This window comes from Asparagus officinalis, chromosome 7, assembly GCF_001876935.1.
Source record: "Asparagus officinalis chromosome 7, Aspof.V1, whole genome shotgun sequence".
Lineage (NCBI taxonomy): Eukaryota > Viridiplantae > Streptophyta > Magnoliopsida > Asparagales > Asparagaceae > Asparagus > Asparagus officinalis.
The window spans coordinates 6,347,427-6,360,390 of NC_033800.1; the positions used below are offsets into that span (position 1 = coordinate 6,347,427).

General features: G+C 35.1%; 1 protein-coding gene across 7 annotated transcripts in view; it reads left to right on the top strand.

The window, feature by feature from the left end:
• The window catches only part of LOC109848218 (aspartate--tRNA ligase, chloroplastic/mitochondrial), an 11,849-nt gene continuing 6,391 nt past the window's right edge, over positions 7,507-12,964 (top strand). For 6 of the 7 annotated variants that reach the window (XR_002248741.1, XM_020417614.1, XM_020417616.1 and 3 more), the window contains exons 1-6: positions 7,507-7,935; positions 8,001-8,144; positions 8,889-8,998; positions 10,092-10,203; positions 10,912-10,983; positions 12,561-12,652. Coding sequence is in view for 6 of the 7 variants with exons in the window: in XM_020417614.1 (XP_020273203.1) it covers positions 7,558-7,935; positions 8,001-8,144; positions 8,889-8,998; positions 10,092-10,203; positions 10,912-10,983; positions 12,561-12,652 (908 nt within the window). In the remaining variant the exon portion in view is untranslated. The remainder of the gene's footprint in view (positions 7,936-8,000; positions 8,145-8,888; positions 8,999-10,091; positions 10,204-10,911; positions 10,984-12,560; positions 12,653-12,964) is intronic. The other variant, XM_020417618.1, reaches the window with a different exon arrangement.

The window sequence follows — 12,964 nt, forward strand, 5'->3', positions numbered from 1 at the left end:
TCGGGTCAATATGTTGGCTAAAAATGGTAATCATACACATAGTAGAGGCGTAACTAGGGGTAGGCACTTTTCGGTGCGAAACCGACTAAGCCTATTGAAACAATCGAATTTTGACAGTTTGGTCTGGGTTTAGGAAGTTATGGATTCAATTTTAGAATATTTGGAAGTGAAATAATCAGACCGACTGCTCTTAACGTAATTATCTCAAACTCACGCTTTTTTTACAAGGGAAATAACTGTGTGCTAATATTTTTATGTATCTAAGTTGCTCAATGGTCAATTTTAGTTTGTAAAGTAAATGATTTGATGAGTTTTATCTTTGACTTGGCTAAAATTTCTCAAAGTTCACATGTTCAAAATTGAATAGACTGAACCGCACCACACCAATTAATTTGATTCAGTTTGATCATGAATCTAGTTCGATTCATATTGGTTTGACAAAAAGTAGTAAAAACTGACTAAATTGACTGATTTGTTCACCCTATGCGCAATGTAATTCAACTAGACTTGTGAAGAAATCTGTATACTGGGTTGAGATTAGACCCAATAATTTTGCTCGGCTTATCATCAAAAATCAAATTGGGCCTTGCATCCAAAAAAACCATTGATCCATCAAAAGCTTGATCTATGGGAAAAGTATCAAGTGCGCTCTGATCAATGGAATTAAATACACACCTAAATAATGGCAATCATTGGATCTTTAGATTTTGAGATTCATGCATAGACCTTACGATTGGCATTTTTTGAGTACACGTCTAATGCTATGAGTCATTTCTACAAAATACTTTGGCAAATCTTCAATATAGGTCCATAATATTATAGTCCTATTTCACTTGGGTCCTTAGCATTTTAAACTCATCAATACCAGTCCCTAACGTTTACACTGATAGCAATTTTGATCCTTTTTAAAATTCACTTTTGTTGACGTGGTAGGGCATTTTAGTCAACTTTATTTTTTGAGTGCTGACTAGATTTACACCCTAAAAACACTCTAAAAACCCGACCTGCTGTCACCCAACCCGACCCAACCCAGTAAAAACAACTAAACTCTTCGCCCAATTATGTTCTTCTCAAAACACCAAAACATTCCCCCTTTGAAAAATCCCTAAATCAACTAAAACCTTCCCCAATCCCCTTCCAAATCACTGCTAAGTTTAAATTTGAACTTGACCCAATACTTCACTGTTACACATCTACCCAATTCCGACGGCGGCTTGAATGAATGAAATAATTCGAGCACGGGGTTTGGTGAAATCTGTTGAGGATGAAGACAATGTAGAGCAATTGAAAGGGGTTCGTCATGATCAGCATTACTCATTCTCTTTCCCACCTAATTGGTGCAAATTAAGAAGACGAGCGTAGTAAGTTTAGTCTTGTGAGAATTTTCTTGAAGCTTGATGTTGACCTACTAGGTGTATTTAGAATGAGCTCCACTTTTCAGTATCATGTGCATCATGGTGGTTTTCTCACGCCACCTCCAGATTCGAGATACAGTGGGGGATCTGTAGATTATTTTGATAACATGGAGTATGATAAAACTGGATTTTTTTTGTTAGATAGGAGGTTCTTAATATGTTTCCTAATTTATTTTGGTAACAAGTTTTTGGGATTCTTAATCTGTTTTGGTAACATGATTCCAAATCTGTTTTGGTAACAGGTTAGTAGGATTCCTAATATATTTTGTTTTTTATTTTAGAATTCCTAGTATGTTTTTGGTCTTAGGATTTCTATATATATAGAACGATTTACAAGAAAATTAGAGAGTTGAAAAGGGGTTTGTTTTGAGCATAGAAAAGAGTCTTTTTTGGAGCTATTGGTTAGGATTTTGTTTGAGAGATTGAGAGATTAGTTTGTGGATTTGTAATCTTTATTTGTATTCTTCTTCTCTATTAGTGAAAACACATCCCCTTCTTGTCCCGTGAACGTAGGCAACTTGTCGAACCATGTAAAATTAGTTTGTTTATGTTTGTGTCGTTATTTTTGATATTGTGTAACCTTCTCTCGGCGTTTGCGTGGATTTCCTCGAACCCCAACAAGTGGTATCAGAGCACAATATTTTTTATATTAAAGATTTTGTGAAGAAACTCTTGTCTAATAATATCTTGGTCATAGCATTGTTGGTTGAATATCAAAAACACATGAAAGCTCCAAATAAACTTCCTTTCTATATTTCATGTAACTCATTCAAATATGTGGACATTAACACGTTGAAAAAAATAATTGGGCAGGTTTGAACTCCCACTTTTCCTTGAAGTCCATGCCATTTATATTACACATACTACTACTTCTTGTATTTCTTTTATTTTCACATAAATTTAGTAGATAATATCTTATAAATTAATGTATTTGATCATAATTTCTTCTTCTCTACTTGAAATTGGGAAGTGACTGATTTGTTATTTTCTGCAGTACTATATCATTGATATTAGTCTGAATTTTTAATTCATGATTGTTAATGTAGGGGCTTGAAAAGGGTTTTACAAACTTTCCAGTACAAGACAACCATCGTCACTGTGTCAAACATTTCTACAACAATTTAAGAAATTAATTTTCAAGCATACAGTTGAAAGATAAATTATGGAATGCAGATAGAGCTACTTACTTTAGATCTTGGAAGAAAGAAATGGATGAAAAAAGGCTTCAGATTCAAGGCTTGGGAGATTACGATGAAGAAAGATCCTAGAACATGATCAAGGTCTACATTTAGCCCATATTCTAAATGTGATATATTATTAAACAATATGACAGAAAGCTTCAATTCTATTATAATTAAAGCATGGTCTAAACTAATCATCACAATGTTAGAGATTATAAGAACAACAATAATGAAGAGGTTTAGTGAAAATAGGCAGAATAGGTTAACGTTCAAGGGACCAAGTTGTCTAGTGATTCAAAAAAAGCTAAACAAAGAGAAAAAGGAAAGTATTAAATGGTTCTCAATTTGGTGCGGGACTCAATATTACCAAGTTTCATCTGGACCTCATTGCATTGAAGCTCAATATGTTGTGAACCTTGTAGAGGAGACTTGTAGCTCTAGAAAATAGGATATTTCAAGGATTCCGTGTTGTCATTTAGTAGCTTCGATGATGCTTGCCGGGGTGGAACCTAAACAATATGTTCACAAGTATTATAACAAAGAGGCCTACATAGACTATTATGAGCCAACAGTACATGCCACGAGGGGGGAAGATCAATGACCTAAAGCAGAGTGAAAGGACCTAAATCCCCTTGTGTATAAGAGGATGGGAGGAAGGTTGAGGAAATAATGAAGATTAAAGCTAGATGAGCAGAGAATTGGAAAATGTGGTGCAAAAGTAAGAGGAACACACCAGCAAAATGTTAAAAGTGTTAAGAGTTGGACACAATGCGAGGACATGCAAAGGTGAGGAAATAGAAGTTGATGATGTGACAAGGAAAAAAGCACCAAGGAGGGATACAAACAAACAACAGAAACAAGGAGCAGTTGTAAGTATTAACCAGTTCATTTATATTGAATTTGAGCTATGTTATTTAAATTATACTTAACAAAACCTAAAACTGATAAAGCCTGAAACCCAAAGCTATATAACAAATGACAAACTTGAAATATATATAGTCAGAATATATACACAAGTATTCCTGATTCAATTTACAACTTAATCCCTTATAGTCAGATACCAATATTGGCAGTTAAATAGGATGTTCCCAACTTATTTAATGGGGTTGTTGGGTCACCCACATGCTCCTTTATGGTTTGGTCTCTTACATTCATTTTTCCTTTTAATCGCGCATATTTATAAGTATAATTGTATTTTATTCCATGTGGTGTGATCTTATACCAATGAGAAGGTGTCGATCTCAATCTGGAGCTCAATCTGGATCTCAATCAGGAGCAACTATAAGTTTCATTCTTTATATAATTTTTTGTTTCATAATTTCTCACTTTAAACATGTTTTGATCTATATGCTAGGTCGATGCAGGTCCAAGATTAAGGACAAGGGCATGCTCGACACAACAGTCTACAAGTAGGAAGTCTCGCGGAGCTGGACCAACACATGCCACAAAATGATCTTGTGTAAATTGTGGTCGCTTTTGTCTTTTTGGGTTCTACTATCAGTTTTTTGATTGTTATATTACCACAAATTTTGGGATGTGTTATTGTGGCAAATTTTTGTCTGAATGATACTTAACAATTTGGGATGTGATTGTGGCAAACATGCTTTGGATTTTAAGACACATGTGCAAACTAATTGAATGCAAACTGGAGATTAAATGCAAAGTGTAGTTTATTTTTTTAAAAATTCTGGTTGCTTTCAATGGAAGTATCTGGTATATCGGATGATACTTAACAATTTGGTGTACATGGATTTTAGATGTGAATGCAAATAGGGAGATTAAATGCAAAGTACAATACGTGTTCGATGTATTTGTTTGCATTAGATATACTTTCTTTGGAGTTGTTTGTTTCTGATAGATTTGTTCAGGTTCTTCATTTATTTTCATCACTATTTGGTGAATTTGGCTCAATACTTGTGAACTCCAAACATTCTAATATTCTTTTTTTTAACATTAATGTTGCTTCATCGAGTACATCAAGCTCCACGTTATAACAACAATAGATAAACATAAGAGCATATTAATATTGAGTGCATCAAACTCATCCTTACAACATGATCAGAGATACAACCTGTTGATGGCTGATATCAAACAACTAATGAGAAAAGTGATCTAGTTGATGGATGTCCTCTGAGCCTCCGAATGTCCAGTTCTAAGGCAAATTATAAGAGGGTGGGGTTGGATTCCCCGGTTATTCCTTCGACGATCAAGTCAGTAATTTGGTTGAGAGGAGAAGTAAATGAACTGTAAAAGTTCTTAAGTATTATGGGTAGAGATAAAGATCTTACATTTATGCTGAAAATAGTAAATATATTTATAGTAGTAATATGGGGGGTAGGATGGTAACTTCGACTGAGTATGGGTTAGGGACCAGTCAGCATCTACTTTATATGTGTTGGCCGACAAGTGGAGGAGAGGTCACTTCCACATTTAATGTGAAGTGATTGGAGGCGTACGGTGCTAATATGGTCCGCCGTGTCATAAAGACTATAAAGACAGAGAAATGATGATGCCCATTATGTATTTAATGGTATTTATGGTAAGGTGATCAGTTGTCAGTGCGCGGGAAGGGCTCGAGGCTCGAGGTAGTCATCACCTTTCTATTCGTCCGGTAGAAGGTCGAGAAGTACCACTTTTTAGTTGCCTTCGCGAGATGTCGGTTGGATGGTCAGCCGAGTAGGTTGATCAAGAAGTCGACCTAGCTAGGGGTCGACATTTAACGCTTTTTGAGTCACCCTCGCGAGATGTCGGCGTGTCGAGTCGTCCAAGCTGGGTCTTTGGTTATCTTGAAGTAAAGAGCTGGCTTGATTACGCATAACATGAGACATTTGTCTGGTATTGATTGGAGATTACTTTTTAGCACTAAAACGGCTATAACATAACCATACTAATAAAACACTAAGATAATAAATAACAATGATTTCTTGCAAAAACAACAACATCAAGGAGTGCATCAATTCCATTTACAATAACTCAACAATCTAACAATAATGCCAATGCTAATAGCTAATGCACAAATAGCTAAAGTCAATATAAATCCTAATTTATTCTCTATATCTTTCTGCGTCGCCATCTTCTTCCCCAGATTTCCAAATTTTTTGACTGCATTGGACATTCTCTCTTCATGAAACAAAGAATTTCTTAAGCTCTCGCCAATTAAACTAGAGTTTTTTACTTTCATTCTCCAACGTATTTTTCGAATGAATCCATCTGAAATAGTTACAACCTCCTCCAACTTCATCCCACACCGAACACCCAAAAAATTCCTATCTTTGCTTTGTTCCTTCTTTGACATTCTGACTGCAGCTCTTCTTCCATAATGACAAGGGGCTTATTGTATAAACTGGAGCTTAAACTCATTTCAATTTGGAGAAATGAAAATTAGTGTTTATAAAAGGGATCCTAGGGATTGAGATTTAAGAAGAGTCTTTGGTTCAAATCTATTGAGTAATGGGAGGAGGAGTGGAGGAGGAGAAGTTTTGTGCAATTTAGGGTTTTTGAGTACAAAGGGGTTTTTCTTCAATTTGGGTACCGGAGGTGGAAGGTGGTAGGGGATTGACCAACTTAAGCTGCTGATAAATAGGAGAGCAAGGTGAGAGAGATAAAATAAAGTCTAGTCAGCAATATACCTAAAATGACGAAACAATCTCTGTCACGTCATCAAAAGTTAACAAAAATATTCAAAAAAGATCAGCATTGATAACGGTGTAAACGTTAGGGGCTGGTATTGATGAGTTTAAAACGTTAAGGAAAAACGTTAAGGACCCGAATGAAATACGCTATAACATTAAGAGGCTGTTTGGTTGGCCAATTTTATAGAAATGTTTTCTTAAAAGTATTGACAATGACATTTTTGTAATTAAAAATTTTCTATAGATTTCCGTGGTTCAAAAATATTCACAGAAATATTTTCTGCAAAGTACAGAAAATACGTCATTTTATAGAAAACAATTTTCGCTCAAAATGGGCGGAAATCACCCAGAAATATGACGCATATATTAAAAAAATAATTAAGTACATCATTACTCTTCCATGTGATTTCTATAAAGTAAGCTATTTTCTATAAAGTAAACTATTTTCTATAAAGTGACATCCAACCAAGCAAAAAAGAGGAAAATTTGCTATTTCTATAAAATTATGAGCCCATTTTCTTGTTTTGAACCAAACAAGTAAAGTACAAAAATAAAATAAAATTTGTACTTTTTGACTTCTCAAAACTTTTCCTATAATTTTTTTAGGAAATACAAGGAAATCATAGTTTGAGTGAAAAACATTTCCTATAATTTGTAGAAATTGAACCAAACACCCCCTAAGAATCTATGTTGAAGTTTTGCCCTATGCATCTCAAAGTAAAATTTTTTGGTTCTCTAGCAAACCTTTCCTTGATAACTTTATTGACATAGTGGCTAAAACATCAAATGTTTTCAAAACACCTTTGGACCCAGAAATTGTTTGTTTCTCGGGCCTTTCTGTTGCCTACGGCGTCGAATTTATTCTGGACCGTTGATCTACATCATTCTAATCTGGACGGTCGGGATCGATGTCGATCCCGCGTACAGAATACGCGAAAGGATAATAAAACCTCAAGATTTATAAGCAAAGCAGAGCGCTCGCTCAGAGAGCAAAACCTTCGGGGTGGAAAAAAAAAAGGAAAAAGAAAAGAAAAGTAAACCAAAAAAAAAAAAAAATGTCGTCGTCTTATCATTTCTTGTAAAGTTCTATTTTTTCTTTCGGCTAAACCATTCTGTTGGGGAGTATAAGGTGCTGGACATTGATGAATAATGCCATGTTCTTCACAAAAAGTATTAAAATTATCAGAAAAATATTCACCATCTCTATCAGAACGTAATACTTTAATTTTCCTTTCAAGTTGATTTTCAACTTCTGTTTTGTATTTTTTAAATTCGGGGTGGAAAAAAAAAAGGAAAAAGAAAAGAAAAGTAAACCAAAAAAAAAAAAAAATGTCGTCGTCTTCAATTCTTCGCGCCTCTCCTCTAATCATCACTCGTTTCTCCTCTCTCTCTCGATTCCCTCGCAAGATTCCGCCAAGATTCCATTATAAAAGAATCTCGTTCCTCTCCTCTTCTCATCCCCCTTCGATTCCTTCTCCAATTTCTTGCTATTCTTCTTCTTCTACCGCTCAATTCGAAACCCTAACTCCCGAAACCACTCCCAAATCCAAGTCCTCACTGCAATGGATCTCAAGAACGGCGAATTGCGGCGAATTAGGGCTCGGAGACGTCGGGAAGCGAGTCACGCTCTGCGGATGGGTGGCGCTTCATCGGATTCACGGGGGATTGACGTTTTTGAATCTTAGGGATCAGTCTGGGATCGTTCAGGTGAGGTTTTGCCCTAATTTGGTCTGAATTTGATTTGGTTTGATTTGGTTTTGGCCTTCTTTTAGGTTACGACGTTGCCTGATGAGTATCCGGAGGCTTATGAGGTTGCAAATAAGTTGAGGGTTGAGTATGTGGTTGCGGTTGAGGGGACTGTTAGGGCTCGGCCGGGTGAGTCTGTGAATAAGAAGATGGTGACTGGGGATATAGAGGTAAAATATGAATATTGCAGTCTTTATAACAAGTGTTCTGTGCAATCTGATGTTAGTGAACTTGTAAAGTTCACATTTTTATACATTATTTGGACTTGTATGCTAGTAAGAGAAAATTTTCTCAATTTTAGTCAGATACAAAAATACCAGTTCTAATTTAGTAGTAGGTTGGACCAAGGTAGAGAAACTAAGTTCTTTCTAACTTCGGGTACATACAGAACATTTATAAGAGTCAATTTCTTTCCAGAAGTATATCAACAGTCCCTTTTCCAGCAACCTTTGCACATGCATTATTCCCCATTTGCACTTCTGTAATTTCCGAAATTTCTTCAAATCCTTTGAACAAGGATTTGTCCTTGCAAACGTGGATTGTTGCTCCAGAATCAAGCCACCATCCAGACTTAACAGAAGCCATATTGATTTCAGAAATCATTTAAAACTGAAAGATATTTTGGACACAGCTTTTGTTGCTCTAGAGGTTAAAAAATATAGTGAAAAAATTTAGCAATGATGGTTGGCAAAGTAGTTTCAGAATCTACTGGGAGGAAATAATTTATGAAAACACCTTCTATTTGTGAATATTCGTATGGTCTTCTATGGATGCTACATTGTGGTTCTAATTTCTTGAATGAAATGGCATATGTTTTGGAACTAGCACTGAGAACTTGTGACTAGCAAATTGTTTTACCTTCTTCTCCTGGGTTGTGTGAAATGGTAACTTGGCTTGTTTATCCACGTTTGTAGGTTGCTGCGGAGCATGTTGTAATTTTAAATTCTGTAAATCGTGCATTACCTTTTCAAATTACGACTGCAGATGATGTGAAAGATGTCATAACAGAAGAGATCCGTTTGAGGTATTTTGCTTCAGTTGTCTGCTATTCTTTTCCGATTCCACTTCATGCTCTTTCTTTCTGAAGCATCAGTGTGCATATTACATGTCATTTCTCTCTGAAGTGTCAATGCATATGCGATGTACAGTTAAATTCTTCAACTGATTTAAAATATCACTTAAACTACCACAGTCCTTGACTTAGATCTGTAAGAACCACTGCTGCCAATCATGCTACTAATCATGCAGGGATATGTTTATTCGTTTTATTTTTATGCTGAGATATTTTTGAAGATTGATAGGCTAATATAACTCTTAACACATGAGAAAAAAGAGGAATTCTGTTGTTATTTGGGATATTAGAAGAAAGTAATTTGAGATCTTAAACGAGATATATCTTTTGATTGCTTCCCCCCTTGAAGATAGTGAAAAACAGTGAAAGTACTTATTATAAGAAAATTTAGGCATATAAATAATTTAATTTAATTTTAAGATTACTCTTATAATGATTATCATGAACTTAACTACGTTATATTTATACATAAAAATAGGATCTACTGTTTTATGTGTGTATTGACACTTAGTAGATCGGTGCATCAATGCATGCCCATGCGGTCTTAGTTGTCTGTACATTGAGATTTTGTTGCACATCCTAAAGGAAATAGAGTGTTTTTATGGTGACTTATTTGTTACCTCCTGTGCGCATCAGCAAGGCATGGATCCTCATTGTACTATATTGTCGTAAGAGTTTGGTAGTCTAGTTGTTTTTATAAAGATGAATTTTCACTGCTGTACTGAATTTACTTTCTGAAATATAATTATGGAAAGTCATGTTTAAATTATGTCATTGGTACCAACTAATTTAGATGTTGTCACTTGAAATATAATTATGGAAAGTCATGTTTAAATTATGTCATTGGTACCAACTAATTTAGATGTTGTCACTGAGCATCAGGCACTTCTTGTTTTGAGGTAACACTAATATTAGCTGCGTGTCTATGTATCGACCTATGTAAAATACCTTGCTGTTACTGAATTTGTAGATTACATGTGATTAAACATTGCAGTGAAAATTAGTTTTTTTTCTAATACAACGAAGCTCTTTAAAATGATATTAGATATCGGTTCCTTGATTTACGACGGGCACGAATGCAGTTCAATCTGAGGTTGCGACACAGGGTGGTCAAGCTCATCAGGCGATATTTAGAGGATATTCATGACTTTGTAGACGTATGTTCTGAAACCCAACCTATATTTTTATGCAGTTATAGGAGTTCTTGTACTTTTGTGATTGTAAGTTTTCCTATTGATCCTTGCAAAAGGAGATGCAAATTGATCAGGTTGACTATGAGGGTGTTTGGGGGATCTTATTTTTTGAGTTTTTTTGGTTAGGCTAGCTTTTAAGCTAGCTTTTCTATGTCTACATGTTAGGTGACGTCTTAAATTAGCTAGCTTGTGAGCCTCATTTAGAAATGTTGTGGTTCTTAAAAATAACTTATAATCTCATCTAGTAAGTAAGGTTTGACCAATCAAATGACATTTTTACCCATGCTAGTCTTATAAAATTTTTATCATGAAAAGCCAAAAGCCACCAAAAACTAAGCGTAGGTTATATAAGCTTCAAAAAATAAGTCCCCCCAAACACCCTCTACCTGATCAGTGAAAGTGCCTGATTGAACTTGAAGGAAGATGCCTTTCAAGTGTAATAACTGAATGTGTCCTATTTATTTTGATCAAGCCCTGTTTAATGGAAAGGTCATTGTTAGCCAAGTACTTCAGTCCAATCTCAATAACAGTGGACCTGGATTCTAGCTGACCCATTTGCTTCCCAAGTGCACATTGTTTAAAGTATCCTTTTAATATTTGCTAGTAGATAATATTTTAAATTTAGCTGCATTACTTGACATTGATTTATTCCTTTTTCTTATTACAAGATAGATCGAGACCCCAATATTGTCTAAATCAACACCCGAAGGTGCACGAGACTATCTTGTACCATCACGTGTTCAGGTAATGAAAATCTGTTACTTTAACTCATTTTATTTATGTCTTTATTTATAAATAAGCACGGAATTTGTCTTGCTGTTGCAATATAATGTTCTGAATTTCTATTAATAATTTATTCAGATTGTGGGTTGTTTCTTTTGTTCTTTGCATATAGGAAATGGTTGTAGGCACCATTTATTACTAACAGAATTGGAAATATTAAGTGGACTTAACTCATCAGAAGGTTTCACTAAATTTTCTATAAGCTTGTCATTTATGGTCTGTTTAGCTGCAGGGATTGAAAGCTCACATTTCATTTTAATTCTGAAAATAAGAATTATGGAATCAGAATGCTTATGTTGTTTGGTCGGAATGGTAGAATCTATTGAATTCTTATCTTGTACTTGGTTGGACATATTTGCACTCTGGTTTCACATTTGTTTATTAGTCGATTGTATATATCACTTAGCTGATGGTAGAATTTTCTCCACCGTGATAAATAATAGCTACTATAAAGATGAACTTTGGGTTACTTAACAGTTTTCTTAGGAAAACTTGTTATTCAAACTTGTTATTCAACTGTAAGAGCTTCCTTGAACTGAAATTCACTCATTTTCAGGATGAAAACCATTCTTCCACTCTTTGTAGGAAACTTTTGAATTCCAATTCCGGAAATTCTAAATGTGATAATGGCTGAATGGTGGATTTTCAGTCTTGGTATAGGATATCATGATAGTCAAATTCCTTCTAAGTATGATACTAAACAAGGGAGACTTGGACCCGGTTTCAAAATGGGTAATCCTGACTGAAATGCACCGTTAAAGGAGGAAACATCTGAAGGGGCCATCCACTATATGGATGGGATATCTGTCATAACAATTAGCACAAATAATTCAATGAAGGTGTTATACTTGTGTGGTATACATATAGGGAAAATGGACACTTCAATACTTTATGGACACATCATATTGTCTTTAACACACCCTAAGCATTTATAAAATTGCGCCGTGTGGTCATTGCTTTACAATTATCTCTGATTATTTTCAACTCATTGTTTTTTATTGTTCGAACACCAAAAGAACACTTGATCCTCCCCAGAGTCTGAATGGCACGAGCCTCTGGCATTGATCATCGGTCCATTCTTGGAGCCCATGAATATACTCAACCCGGCCAACTATAGATCTTCCTTACCATGAATCTTTTCTAAAACAGGAGAGATCAATATACATCAAATGGGTGGAATTTAGTGTTAGAAACTTATTACGGTGCATGGTCCCATACAAGAATATTAAAAGAATCTAACTGGTTGCCTTGCTAACATCCCAATTGAATACTCTAGTCACAAAGTAATTGCTTGGTCTAATGTATGCTATTGATTTTGATGGCCATCGTGCACTGCAATGTGAATGAAGGGGTGAGGATCTTATTGTCTCATGAATTGAGCTATGCTGATATGGCGGTGGGCAAAACTGTTACCATAGCTTTCATGCTTTTTAGGAAAATATACTACTTTCCCTTGAATAAAGCTGCATCTTACTTTAAAAAAAATCATGCAGAAAATTTATTGCTCTGCTAATCTTTTGGCAATGTGGTATTTGAAGCCAGGATCATTCTATGCTTTACCTCAAAGCCCACAGTTGTTCAAGCAAATGCTGATGGTGTCTGGATTTGAAAGATATTATCAGATAGCGAGGTACATTCTTTGATCTTGTTAAATTTTCTTAGTTTTTGGGGATGCACTTATTTGTTGTGGTTATTCATTTATATTGCTCTCCTCATATATCGTAATGCAAGGCCACATGTGATGCTTTAGCATTATCGGAAATGAGGGAACTTTCTACCATTACCTCCATCTTATTACTTTTGACTAGAAATATTCTATAAAGTAACTAAAGACTTGTATGTATAATGATGATGTTACAACAACGACAAACAGCAAAGACTTTTATCTCGAACTCATATGAACAACAAATTTTGAGAGTGGGACATATAGATAACGCTTTTG